We start from the raw sequence: 15,363 nt of genomic DNA, 5'->3' as shown, positions 1-15,363 counted from the left end.
CGACATCCATGACGACTTTTATAACATAGTGCATGGCCGCCATTTTGGAATCCAAAATGGTCATCATTTTCTAAATCTGCGCCCCCTAAAACCTATAAAACGACATCCATGACGACTTTTATGACATAGTGCATGGCCGCCATTTTGGATTTCAAAATGGTCATCATTTTCTAAATCGGGGCCCCCTAAAACCCATAAAACGACATCCATGACGACTTTTATGACATAGTGCATGGCCGCCATTTTGGAATCGAAAATGGTTATCGTTTTCGAAATCTGCGCCCCCCAAAACCTATAAAACGACACCCATGACGACTTTTATGACATAGTGCATGGCCGCCATTCTGGATTCCAAAATGGTCATCATTTTCGAAAGCGGGGCCCCCTAAAACCTATAAAAGGACATCCATGACGACTTTTATGACATAGTGCATGGCCGCCATCTTGGAATCCAAATTGGTCATCGTTTTCGAAATCTGCGCCCCTTAAAACCTATAAAACGACACCCATGACGACTTTTATGACATAGTGCATGGCCACCATTTTGGAATCCAAAATGGTCATCATTTTCTAAATCTGCGCCCCCCAAAACCTATAAAACGACACCCATGACGACTTTTATTACATAGTGCATGGCCGCCATTTTGGATTTCAAAATGGTCATCATTTTCTAAATCGGGGCCCCCTAAAACCTATAAAACGACATACATGACGACTTTTATGACATAGTGCATGGCCGCCATTTTGGATTCCAAAATGGTCATCATTTTCAAAATTGGGGCCCCCTAAAACGTATAAAACGACATCCATGACGACTTTTATGACACAGTGCATGGCCGCCATTTTGGATTCCAAAATGGTCATCATTTTCGAAATCGGCACTCCCTAAAACCTATAAATAGACACCCATCTCGACTTTTATGACAAAGTGTTTGGCTACCATCTGCATGCAAGACATTTCTATTATTTTTACGTACAAAACTGGCCCCCTGTCAACTTCCAACCGAGATTTAATCGATAATTTATTCGATTAATGTTCAGATTAATTCAATTTCAATCTATGTTAGGTCGACTAAACTAATCGTGATTAAAATTTGAGGATTAACTTTTTTTATTCCATTAATTAGTCGAATAAACAGTTAATCTATTAAATCCCATCTCTGACCACGTCATTTTTACACTTTGAGAATATCTGAAAACAAATGAACACAAGGAGCCATTTTGCAAATCCAGTAACTTTGTTATTACTTTTGACAGCGCGTGTCATGTGTCTACACAGAGTCGACACAAAGTCGAAACATTTGCGACTACTTTGTGACTGCAATATTTCTCAGCCTTAAACCATATTTATACATCATAATTAACAAGTTTCGTAGTATGTAAAGCGTTATTTCTGTTATTTAAGTATAGTATACGCATCGAAGTACTAAAAATGCATCAAATAATATATTTATGAACACAAGCACTGAGAAGTAAACAATTTCATTTCCGGCTAAACTAAAACAATGTGGTGGCGCGTTGATTATATTACACTTAGTTTATCAAATCACTCGAGCAGTTTAATTCCCCATTATAATTTAAGTCCTATTGTAATATAAATGCAAACAATATATAATTACGTCTTGTAATCCGTTTTAGAGATGGCGTATTAATGTCACTTATTTTTATTTAACTATTTTTCCATCTGACAGTTTCCATTTGACAGGAACAAAATGAACGAATGAACGAATGATTTTGGCATAAAGTAGTCGCAAACCCGAAACAATGTGTGCACACGGCGACCACACTTTATGTCACTTTGTGTCATGTGTCGACCCTTCCCCATTTCTGGTAACTGTGTCGACACGGCGACGACTCTGCGACTGGAATTGTGACCGAAACAGACGGTGTCGACACAAGATGTGTCTACACCGCGTCGTAACGGCGACTGGAAATGGTTGTATGGGTAAAACCTATAAAACGACACCCATGATGACTTTTATGTCAAAGCACACGGCAGACATCTTGGATCCCAAAACTGTCATGATTTTCGAAACCGGCACTCCCTAAAACCTATAAAACGACACCCATGATAACTTTTATGTCAAAGTGCACGGCAGGCATCTTGGACTCCAAAATGGTCATTTTCGAAATCTGCACACCTGATTCAAATAAGGTGCATTTATATCTAGTAAGCCAACATCAACAACATCTATACATATTTACAGTCGAAATGTACTTTTGATAGTAGTAGTACGAAATGTAATCTGAAAGGAATCAATTAATACATTCCTGTAGTGAGGAATCGACATTGATTCCAATTAGTAGTAATTGTAATATTAGAAAAGATGATTCCTGATTCAAGTGATCAGATTACAAAGTAATTTCGGGTAATCGTAGAATCAGGAATCAATTACGAAATGCCCATCTCTGCTTGAGCTTGAGAGTGAATGAATATTCGCTCGATTGTCAACGATGATGACATCTATCAGTTAATCAAACGGGTAATAAGCAGCTGTTAACGTTACCATTTTATTACCGGTAAAGAGTAGTATAACTAACGGTACCTGGTCTAACGTTAGTTACAACTTAACGTTAAATCTGTCACCTCGTGGTAACGATACCAACTTTTTAACGGTATTTAAAGCCCTGCCCTTACAGCAAAAGAAATGCTACTAGAAAAGTGGGTTAGGTTAGGTTTGAACTGCGACCCTTACAGAAACGAAATACTACTAGAAAAGTGGATTAGATTAGGTTTGAACTGTGACCCTTACAGAAACGAAATGCTACTAGAAAAGTGGGTTAGGTTAGGTTTGAACTCCGACCCATACAGAAACGAAATTCTACTAGAAAATTGGGTTAGGTTAGGTTTGAACTGCGAACCATACAGAAACGAAATGCTACTAGAAAAGTGGGTTAGGTTAGGATTGAACTGCGACCCTTCCAGATAAGAAATGCTACTAGAAAAGTGGGTTAGGTTAGGTTTGAACTGCGAACCTTACAGAAACGAAATGCTACTAGAAAAGTGGGTTAGGTTAGGTTTGAACTGCAACCCATACAGAAACGAAATGCTACTAAAAATTTTGCTTTGCTTTAATAAGATAGCAAGATTTAAAAATTTGGTTATAGTTTTACATTAAAATGGAGTTCTAATTTTGGTGGTCATTTACTACTTTTGGGTTTACAATGATTATTTTGGTGTCATTTTATTTAATAGGATAGCACAATGTAAAAATTTGGTTATCAATTGACATTAAATTGGGGTTTGAAATTTGGTAATTATTTACAATTTTTGGGTTAATAATGATTAATTTGGTGTCATTTCCTTTAATAGGATAGTAAAATGTAATAAAATTGGTAATCATTTCACATTAAAATGGTGTTATAATTTTGGTGATCATTCATTATTTTAGGGTGGTAAAGTAGATTTTTTTGGTATTAAATTTTATTAAATCTGGTGATCAGTTAAATAGCAGCCGATATAAATAGACTACGTTAAAATCCGACACCACTCTCAATTTAAGTGTCAAGTATAAATGTCACCGTAATTAAAACCTGTCTTTACCCGGCTGCGGTATCCTGTGCGGTGTCTGTTTATACGCCCACAAGTTTGGCGTCTATACCACAGATCGCATAATTAACTAGATGTAGCAAGCGCTTCCAATATATACTGCAAAATGCAAACGTGATTTTTGACCAAAGTTAAGCAACGTCGGGCGTGGTCAGTACTTGGATGGGTGACCGTTTTCTTTTTGCATTTTTTCCGTTTTTTTTTTTGCTTTATGGTACGGAACCCTTCGTGCGCGAGTCCGACTCGCACTTGCCCGGTTTTTTAAATTGTAGGAGTAAAATTACTAATACATTATCTTAGCGTGATTATTTATCAAAAGGAATTTACAATTTTACAAACAAATTATTGCAGTGGCAACATAGTAGAACTTTTGTTGGTCTTGAATTACGTTTTGCAGTTTAGATGACAATTTTTTATTAACACATTCAACACCAAGAACCCGACTGTCGGGTACACTGTTCGTAGCGACTACGCGCTACATACGACGAAACCGTGGCTACGCGCTACGAGCGTAACCCGTAGCACTTAGTGGTATTGAATGTGGTAATGTCGATCAGATATGTTTTGGGAATTAAAATGTCAGACAATGCAAATTGTATTGCAATACGAAAGTTACAAATGACAGTCATATTCTGACAATATCAGTCAAAACTAGTTTTCGCTTGGTGATAACCAGTTTGTAAGTGGTGTACAAGGGTGAATCAACTTTTTCTTGTCACTAGTTGCCATGGTTACGGTCTCCTGGGTCACTCTTAAAATACTAGTTATTTCGTATTTAAATGAACCAAACTTGAATTTTTTGGTAGTTATAAGGCCTTTCCCTAATGGGACATCTACTAAGCACGTTTGTAGAACATGGTATAGCAGCTCTTGTAAGAAACTATGCTACTGTTGTCTCCTGGCTGGGACAGAATAACAACAAGAAATAGTTGATTAATGTAAGTTTAGATATTTTACTGTCACTAACATAGTTTTTAAGTTATTTTTATTGTACATAACTAACATTTTATGAGCCACGAGCTTGAAATAAACGTTAATTTAATTTAATTTTAATATAGAGGAATGATAGGGAAACAACAGCGTTTCGTTTGGTTTTCTGCAAACTATTGTCATATTGGCTAAGTCCTCTGCCCTATCTAGTAGATAAATAGGTTTTCTGTGCTCTCTCTTAAGCGGAGTCTATTTATAGGAACACAAGTTTAGTGTTTAATTCCTCTCGTAGTAGAAATTGCCTCGTCCCAGGCTTTTAGGCTACATGTAGAGTTAGACCAACCTAAGTTGGCAGCGATTTTTATAGCACAGACTCTGCAACTGTTATTTTAACGTAATAGAAATTTGACGTTTAAAATAACACATGCACTGTCTGGGCTATCATAATCGCTGCCAAATTGGCTTGGTTTAGGTTACTCTAGATTTTTATTTCTCACATTTTCTTCTTTTTAAAAAAAATGGCTTCTGTCAAAGGGCCTGGCTGGAGTGCCATAGTAGAATCGCCTGGCTGATTAAATATTATTATAACATCTAAATTATGTCATTCTGTTATCGTGCATTTCGCTAGTACTTATCCGCACATGTATTGGCACGAGCGAGACGCATATACATCATTCGGATGTCAGTGTGCGTACGAATTCAATATTTTAAATTTTCTTGATCGTTTATTTGTATGACTATATCTCTCGTAGCTGGTCTACGCCGTAGCGCGTCTAGGGGCTACGAGAACAGTAATAGGTGTCCCTTGGGTAACGGATTTTTCCTGGACTCTATAATAATAGACTGGTCATATTTTTCATCAAAACGATTTCGACTGGCAAAGCATATTACTTTTTGGCAACCGGGTTTTTTAACCTAATTAGACCCCGCTAAATCCGAATTTGCCGGTTGCTCGATCGAAATCTTGACCGGAAGTGAGATATTTGACATTAAAGGTCCCTTTTTTTAGTTTTTCGTAAATAACTCTTAAACGGAGGCGCATAGCAAAAAATTTTCTATTACATAAGTAATCTGCATAAAATTGCCTACAAGAAAGATTCAGTACAATTTTTCGCTAGGATCAATATTCAAAGAGATATTAACGCGGGAAATTTAATTATAATCACTTCGAAGGTCCCTTTTTTTAGTTTTTCGTAAATAACTCATAAACGGCGGCCAATATCAAAAAATGTTGTTAAACGATAATAATCTACACAAAATTTTTAACAAAACAGATTCAGTACACTTTTCGCAAGGATCAATATTTAAAAAGATAATAAAAAGGGAAAGTTCTAGTATAATGAATTCTAAGTTTCCTTGTTTTTATTTATTCGTTAATAATTTGAAAAGTATGACTCATAGCAAAAAAAATCTTATATCTAAATAATAAACATAAAATTCCCTACAAGAGACATGTAGAACACTTTTCGCTAGGATCAATATTTAAAAAGACAAAGCAGCGGGTAAGTTAATTATAAATAATTTTAAAGTCCCTTTTTAGTTATTTGTAAATAACTCGTGAACGGTGTCCCATAACAAAATAGGTTTTTAAGAATAAATAATCTACATAAAATTTCCTCCAAAAAACATTTTGAACACTTTTCTCTAGGATCAATATTTAAAGCGATATTAATGGAAGAAAGTTAATTACAATCAGTTCACAGGTCACTTGTTATTAGTTTTTCGTAAATAACTCGTAAACGGTGGCCCTTTGCAAAATAATATTCTACATAAATATTAAACATAAAATTGTCCACAAAAAAGGTTCTGTACACTTTTTCGCTACGATCAATATTTAAAGAGGTATTAAAGGGGGTAAGTTCAATAATCAATAATAATTAATTTCCAAGTCCCTATTTTCAGGTTTTCGTAAATGACTCGTAAACGGATAAATGGGGAGGGGGAATGGTCGTTGTTTGGCTGTGGGGGGGGGGCTTTATCTCCGAAACTACTGGGTTTACCTATAGATGTCAGGACCTATTAGAAATATGCAGTCAAGCGCGAGTCGCACATTACTTAGTTTTTGAACCGACCCCTACGGGTTTTTAATGGCAATTCACTCGCGTTTCATATATAAAAAATACGTTGTTGAAATTTGGGTAATGTACGGAACCCTTGCAACGCGAGTCCGACTCGCGCTTGGCCGGTTTTTTTCCTTTTGAGGTACGGAACCCTATAAACTAAAAAGAAGTGACATGTGAATTGATCGTAATGAACTTTCTTTCTTTAATATCGTTTCAAATATTTATCCCAGAGAAAAGTGTTCATTATGTTTTTTTTCATAGAAAATTTTATGCCGATATTTTATTTACAAGAACATAAAGGACTTATTTTGCTATGAGCCTTATTTTACGAGTCATTTACGAAAACCTAAAAATGTGGACCTGGAAATTGATTATAATTAACTTACACCCTTTAATACCTCTTTAAATATTGATCGTAGGGAAAAAGTGTACAGAACCTTTTTTGTGGACAATTTTATGTTTCATATTTATGTAGAATATTATTTTGCAAAGGGCCACCGTTTACGAGTTATTTACGAAAAACTAATAACAAGTGACCTGTGAACTGATTGTAATTAACTTTCTTCCATTAATATCGCTTTAAATATTGATCCTAGAGAAAAGTGTTCAAAATGTTTTTTGGAGGAAATTTTATGTAGATTATTTATTCTTAAAAACCTATTTTGTTATGGGACACCGTTCACGAGTTATTTACAAATAACTAAAAAGGGACTTTAAAATTATTTATAATTAACTTACCCGCTGCTTTGTCTTTTTAAATATTGATCCTAGCGGAAAGTGTTCTACATGTCTCTTGTAGGGAATTTTATGTTTATTATTTAGGTATAAGATTTTTTTTGCTATGAGTCATACTTTTCAAATTATTAACGAATAAATAAAAACAAGGAAACTTAGAATTCATTATACTAGAACTTTCCCTCTTTATATCTTTTTAAATATTGATCCCTGCGAAAAGTGTACTGAATCTGTTTTGTTAAAAATTTTATGTAGATTATTATCGTTTAACAACATTTTTTGATATTGGCCGCCGTTTATGAATTATTTACGAAAAACTAAAAAAAGGGACCTTCGAAGTGATTATAATTAAATTTCCCGCGTTAATATCTCTTTGAATATTGATCCTAACGAAAAATTGTACTGAATCTTTCTTGTAGGCAATTTTATGCAGATTACTTATGTAATAGAACATTTTTTGCTATGCGCCTCCGTTTAAGAGTTATTTACGAAAAACTAAAAAAAGGGATCTTTAATGTCAAATATCTCACTTCCGGTCAAGATTTCGATCGAGCAACCGGCAAATTCGGATTCAGCGGGGTCTAATTAGGATAAAAAACCCGGTTGCCAAAAAGTAATATGATTTGCCAGTCGAATCAGGAAGGAGAGCGATTTTGAATTTTTATGTCTAGTCTATAAGAACGTAGCCTGAGCGCAAAGGGCATTCTATTATTACCAGTGGTGGGCGGTCATACAAATAAAAAGTCAAGCCGTTTGACATGTTTAGACAAGTCGGTGGAAATAAAGTTTTGGAGGCAGTTTCTGATTTCACTTTTCGATACGGCTTTGATCTTGTTTCGACACAAACTTAACAATTGCTTGCGCTGTTTATATACAGTAACCCAGACAAATATCATATTATACTTTTTTATGTAATTAGTTTTAAATGTTTCAATCACATATGGAATATTTCTGGAATAAATTAATTTCATTCATTCATTCAAAGCAGCGACGGAACGGACAAAGAAGATAAGTAGGTAGGTATAAAGAACTATACACAGTGAAACTAAATAAAAGTGTGTAAAAACGTGACTGTATCATATAAAAAACCGGGCAAGTGCGAGTCGGACTCGCGCACGAAGGGTTCCGTACCATAAAGCAAAAAAAAAACGGAAAAAATGCAAAAAGAAAACGGTCACCCATCCAAGTACTGACCACGCCCGACGTTGCTTAACTTTGGTCAAAAATCACGTTTGCTGTATGGGAGCCCCACTTAAATCTTTATTTTATTGTTTTTAGTATTTGTTGTTATAGCGGCAACAGAAATACATCATCTATGAAAATTTCAACTGTCTAGCTATCACGGTTCGTGAGATACAGCCTGGTGACAGACAGACGGACGGACGGACGGACGGACAGCGAAGTCTTAGTAATAGGGTCCCCGTTTTACCCTTTGGGTACGGAACCCTAAAAAGATAGGTAATTTAGATACTAAAATGATAATTAGGTACATAATACAAATTAATCCCTTTCCAATTAGACTTCATTATTTATACTTATGTACCGCCTACACATTAATATCCCGCTGTTTTCCCTAAAGCCGGCTTAAGCCGATGTGTTCTCAAGGTCCCTATTTCCATATCCCGTTAGTATATTACCCTTAAGGGCGTCTTATCCTTGATAACATACAACGCCTCTATTTTGCTTCATACATATCATTGTAGGATTTGTAGGCATTTTCGTGCGGCGTTTTTTATTCACTGATAATACGTTTCCACTTTAAATTTTTACTATCATTATTTTTTTGTACTAAATTGATAATGTGAGTTCGGAAATAAATTACATTTCGTTATTTCTTTCTGAACCTGAACTTCGGTGGAATCGTGTAAAATGGCCGAATTTATTAAAATTGACAGTCAATGGAACGTATCTATAGATTTCCCCGTCACGTACCGTCATCGTCAGTTTATTTATTGTAAACCTAATAACAACGCCGTAAGGCCCAAAATCAGTTAAAAGTGTTGCTGTCAGTACATGTGACAGCCAGTGCCCTATCCCACAAAACTTTACAAGTGTACAATTCGGCAAAATTGTTAAATTGTAAACAAAAAAATGTACCACAATAATTACAAATATGTATTCATTACAAGTCTGCAGTATACAAATATGTAATTTTTGCTAAAGCGTATCACAAAGAATAAAGGTATGTCACGACAGCTACATAATTGTAGAATTATTGATTTGTAAATATACGAGCGAAAAATTTTAATGTTACAACTACAAATATGTAATAATTTATTTTGCTTCTTTAATGTTGAAGGTAGTTTCACTTTTGAATTACATCAATTATATTTCTATAGTGATCTTGATCTATCTACGAGCATTTACATACTAACTGACATTACAATGGATTTGCAAGCTAAACTGACCATTATATTATAAACCTCATAAATAAAAACAAAAACTTTAGTAAATTTAGTGATAAATTGACGCACACTATGTAAAACAAATGGAAGGAAAAAGCGCAAAATTTAAATGATTTAGGAATAATGGAGAAAGATTGGAAATACTTAAGGGACACTATGTGGCAAAATTGGAAAAGGCGTACGGAGATAAGCTCAATTTGAGTATATGCATTTTTTTGTCCAGTATATATGAGTATGTCGTAAATTAAATTAAAGCTAAGTATAATTGGGATTATATATGTATGTAGGTATATATGAAATTCATAGGATCACTATCACTGCTACTTGAACTAAATATTTCGTGGTAGGTATACAAAGGGTTGGAATCGCTAAAAATGATAAAGATACTACTGCAATTACTAGTATTCGTATAGTAGCAATTGTAGCAAGAGGGTGCGACACACGTTTAGAGAATTGTTAAATTGTAGGTACAATTCTACATATATGTATAATTATTACTACAATTTAATGTAGCACAAAACAATTGTCAGCTACAAATTAGTACATTTTCCGGAAAAGATATGTAGCGTATGTAAAGTTATGTGATACAACAAATTGTAGACTTGTGATACAATTTACATATTTGTAAGAATTTTCCACTACAAATTTGTTACTTGTGGTACGCACATTTGTATTATTACAAACTTGTAACTTGACACTTGTAAAATTGTAATTGTAAGTTTTGTGGGATAGGCCACTGATCCAAGTGTCAGTTATGGACTGAATTTTAATACGGTTAATATTTAATGCGTTCATCGAGAGGGATGAGTTTTGTGAATTACTGATATTACAGTGCATAATTATAATTATTTTCCAACGTATTTTAACCGATTTCAAAAAAGGAGGACAACCGATGTTGTCTTATTTCACCAACCTGTATCCCAACCGGAGAGCAGCACTTATGTTCAGACAGATACGATGATAATTGACACCCTGGTAGGTATACAGGGCGTCCCACGGCTATGAAACCTGGAGGGAAAGTACCCTAAATATTGTAGATGGAACATTTTACTGAAAGAAGACATTATTTTAATTTAAAAAACAATTTAAACTGCATTCATAGATTTCTAAATAATTACATGGTTGAACCGGGAATCGAACCCGCCGCACGAGAAAAAAAATCACCCTGTAGCTTTATCATACCGATCGAAAGGCTTGATCATAAGGATTATTTTTTGCTAAATAACATAGTGTCGGAAATAAAAGGAAGCCCATGAATTTTAACGTTTTTAATTCAAAATTAATCAATTTAATTTATCAAATGCTCAAAATGTAGTCTCATTCTGTTGAATACAAAGCCGCACTCTTTTGATTATTTCGCTAAATTTCACATCAAATGTTAAAATTCATGGTCTTCCTTTTATTTCCGACACTATATTCTTTAGCAAAAAATAATCCTTATGATCAAGCCTTTCGATCGGTATGATAAAGCTACAGGGTGATTTTTTTTCTCGTGCGGCGGGTTCGATTCCCGGTTCAACCATGTAATTATTTAAAAATCTATGAATGCAGTTTAAGTTGTTTTTTAAATTAAAATAATGTTTTCTTTCAGTAAAATGTTCCATCTACAATATTTAGGGTACTTTCCCTTACGTAGTCTTTTAATAGTTTTATTCTACAGTCAACGGTAAAAATATGGGTGTAGACAACTTACTCAAATATATGTCCCATAGTTCTTAATCCACTGACATAAGAGTTATGGGACATATTTATGAAACGATTTGTGCACCCATATTTTTACCGTTGACTGTGCAAGCAGCGTTAGGAACGCGACAATCTTGTGGACTACAATATCCTAAAAGACCTTGAAGTTTAATATAAGAATAAAGAATTCTCAAATGTAAATATGTATATATTTCTCATGTACTCGTAATACATATACATACTTGCATGGATAGAATATTGTTCTTATTCCATCCTATATTACAACAAATAAATTTTGTGTAAGGTGTATTCGGGTAATACCGAATGTCGATAATTCCGAAATCGAAAACTGTCGGATAACTCCGAAAAGAGACTTTTATTATGATGGAATTTAGGGTGATTTTCATCTGATTTTCGGAATTATCCGACATTCGGTATTACCCGAATACACCTTAATTTGGAATTTTACTTTAATTACAAGGACGAACAGCCTTAGCAATTATAATAAATATTAATTGTCGCAGGAAGATGAAACAATTGATATATGTATACTTCATATATAAGTATACTATACGTCTTCCGCGTTACATGTAGAAGTAACAGCATCATCCACATCATTAATGCTTTCGTGTGAAGACACAAAAAACTGCAATGCTGAATAGCAGATCTTATGCTAAATAATGCAGATTTGTAACATAAAAGATACATACGGTCGGCGGGGGTATGCTGTCCACTCCCATTTCGAGACACTCACTGACACATTTCACTGATATTTAGTTTATTTTGTTACTTTCTAAGGTTTGTATTGTGTTCAGCGGGCGTGCGGCCCCATGGCTGTTCAGAGGGAGACTGAATAGGGTTGGGATTCGCTTTCAGGTCTGCATGTTTTAATAACGATTTCTGGATAAATGTCAGTTTGACTTTCTTGCGAAATGTTTTAAGGCTAATGTCGAAGGTTGTATAGGTAATTGTTTTGTGCAAATTAGTTTGATAATACTTTACATGTACTGTGCATGTGTTTATTGCAGTAACATTGACACCGATTTCGATGCGGTTTTTCTTAAGCCGACCACTGGCTAACAGTCCACCGGACGATATCGGCCGGTCAGTTGTTCGGAACTGTCAAATTTTTGTTCTAACTGACAGGCCGATATCGTCCGGCGGACTGTTAGTCAGTGATCGGCTTTACGTGAAAGCGAGCTTCCGTGCGGTGGTTCTTAGAGTCGGACCAAAAAAAGTCTGCAGCGGATTTGATAGCCCACGCAGTGCAAGTGTCATTTATACGTCATAAAATCATAGAAGTTTAACGTTTAAAATAACACTTTTACTGCAGTGAATAGGTATTCTTGGTCTGACGCTAGCTATGTTTGATCAGCTCTTTTCCAAAATGATGTAAGGCACTTTTAGATTAAAATGGTTTTTTTTGGCAGTGTAAGGGATTTTTTAAAACTTGTAATTATTTAAATGTTATCACCATCGTCAACGCCCATCCCTAGCCCAGCCACAAAACTTGCGCGCGCATCTCTCCGCGCACTTTTATCTCAAGCGCGCATTGCAATTTCAACCTTAACACGTTGCCATAAGACTTAATAGAGCCTTCACGATGTGACCTTTGCTGTAACTGGGTATACGTACGCGTACAAGTCACAAGCAATTGGGCTATCTTGGAGGTAGCGATAATAACAAGAGTTTTGTATGAGATGTATTGAAGAGGAAATCGTATGGTCGAGTTCACAAACATCTATACAAGCCAACGTTCCAAAAATATATTTACACGCCACTAAGACCCCGACAATAAGGTCGTGTAAATATATTTTTGTAGAGACCAAGAAAAGTCTGTAGCGATTTTGATAGCCCACGCAGTGTAAGTGTTATTTTAAACGTCAAACTTCTATGAAATTATGACAATAAATAACAGTTGCACTGCGTGGGCTATCAAGATCGCTGAAGACTACTTAACTCTATACAGGGTGTTACTAACCATCGGGCTTTAAAACCAGGGCTCGAATCTACTCGCTAAACTGAGCTACTTTTATTATGACACCAACCCCAAAATCCCGAAAAATTTTTTTACGTTTTCATACATTTTGTCTGATCAGATGTCGACGTTTTCTATGGAAAAGCCAAAAACTTTTTCCCCGATTTTAGGGTTGGTCCCATAGTAAAAGTAGGTCAGTTTAGCGAGTAAAATCAAGCCCTGGAATTAAAGCCCCATTGTCAGACACATACTTTACATGTTTGGGAACTCAACTAAGTATAAATAACTTAACCTTCTTTCTTAAAAGAGTATTTTACTACCCGCTTTTTAACAACTTTGTCGCTTCTGACTTTCCCTCTGCCATAGCAGATACTTAGGCTCCACGCCACTCCTAAAGGCTGACTACGGGCATTCACTACCACCACTTAAAAACCAGCTAAGTCTGACCCACGACCGTACATACTTCTAACTGGTCTAGGGCTCATGTTATAGTGGATTACGCACACGCTTGTGAAGAGGTCGAAAGAACAGACCAGCTTAGTCTGACCCGCGATCGTATATACTTCTTACTGAGCTAGGGCTCAGGTTAAAAGTGAGACAAAAAGCTTGTGAATAGAGGTCGACAGTCCATGTCATTACTAGCGCTAGCGGCCCGATTCGAACTTTAAGATACGGCTAGGGTGACCAGACGTCAGGAATTTTCCTGACATGTCAGGAATTTTAGGCATATGTCAGGAATGCGGCCGGAAAAGGGAAATGTCAGGAATTTTGGCATTTCCGTTTCCCGAAGGACAAATAAAGAAAACAATAAAATGGTATACACAGTAAAAATAATATTTTTAATCAAAATAACAAAAAAAATAGTAAAACAGTTTACTGACATAAGTAAAAAATCACCTTTTAACTTAACATTGGTATATAATTGAGATCAGCTTTTATTCACATTATGAATACAAATATATCCAATAACGTAAATCCGTAAAAGTACATAATAGTCTCGGGCGTTTGCTAGGCATGCCAATGCACCCCCCCCCCCCCCCGCCACCTCGCCACCCGCCGCGATTTGTATCTGGTCACCCTAGATACGGCAGTTAATAGATCTAGAAACGATATAGATTAGATATGACAGTGTCAAATGTGACGTTTCTTCAAAGTCACTTTTGACACTGTCTCATCTAATCCATATCGTTACTAGATCTATTAATTGACGTATGTTAAAGTTAGAATCGGGCAGTAGGAGTATTTTTACTGCATTTGCCGCTTGGGCATAGTAAAGTCAGCATGAAGCGCACCGAAAGTACAGTCACCTGCAATAATATGTTACACAACTAAGGCCGCAAAAATATCTGACACGATCTTATTTGTTGAGCCATAAGAAAAGGGCGTCAAATGTTTTTTGCGGTCTTCGAAGAATAACATATTATTGCAGGTGACTGTACATAGAGTTAGAACAAGACAAGTCTGCAACGATTCTGATAGCACACGCAGTGCGAGTGTTATTTTAAACGCCAAACTTCTATGAAATTATGATCTATAAATGTCAAATATAAATAAATAACTTTTTAGTGTTTGTTGTTATAGCAGCAACAGAAATAGGTACGTCATCTCTGAAAATTTCAACTGCTTCGCTATCACGGTTCATGAGATACAGCCTAGTGACAGACAGACGGACAGCGGAGTCTACAATGTTCCCAAAATTCCCGTTTCAATCAAGGACGGCGTGATTGAGAGTATTGAGACCATCCATCAATTACGTCTAAAATTAGAACAACACATCGTACGGAAAAGGTCAGCGTTCACAGGAATATTCCTATCGGGATCGAGACTTGAAATATTACTATATCTATAATATCTATCCCATTAACGGGCGTATTAAAGTAACAATTCAATTATCATTACGATGAAGTACATAGTCTTATAAGGTTAGGTACGTTAGAAAAAAAAACATAAATATAAAATGTTATAACTTAAGTAGGGTCATTGTGCTAGTTTTCGTCCGGTGTCAGTTTCCGTCCACTT

At 35.6% G+C, this 15,363-nt stretch overlaps 1 protein-coding gene across 1 annotated transcript in view; it reads right to left on the bottom strand.

The window, feature by feature from the left end:
- The window catches only part of LOC134664110 (dual specificity tyrosine-phosphorylation-regulated kinase 2), an 80,007-nt gene extending 67,737 nt beyond the window's left edge, over positions 1-12,270 (bottom strand). Inside the window, exon 1 of the mRNA XM_063520698.1 lies at positions 12,077-12,270. Coding sequence (XP_063376768.1) covers positions 12,077-12,106 — 30 coding nt within the window. The 5' untranslated portion in view covers positions 12,107-12,270. The remainder of the gene's footprint in view (positions 1-12,076) is intronic.
- Positions 12,271-15,363: the final 3,093 nt, after the last annotated feature.

This window comes from Cydia fagiglandana, chromosome 4 (assembly GCF_963556715.1).
Source record: "Cydia fagiglandana chromosome 4, ilCydFagi1.1, whole genome shotgun sequence".
NCBI lineage: Eukaryota > Metazoa > Arthropoda > Insecta > Lepidoptera > Tortricidae > Cydia > Cydia fagiglandana.
Note: the sequence above shows the minus strand (reverse complement) of the source record. Positions and strands in the feature narration are given on the sequence as shown.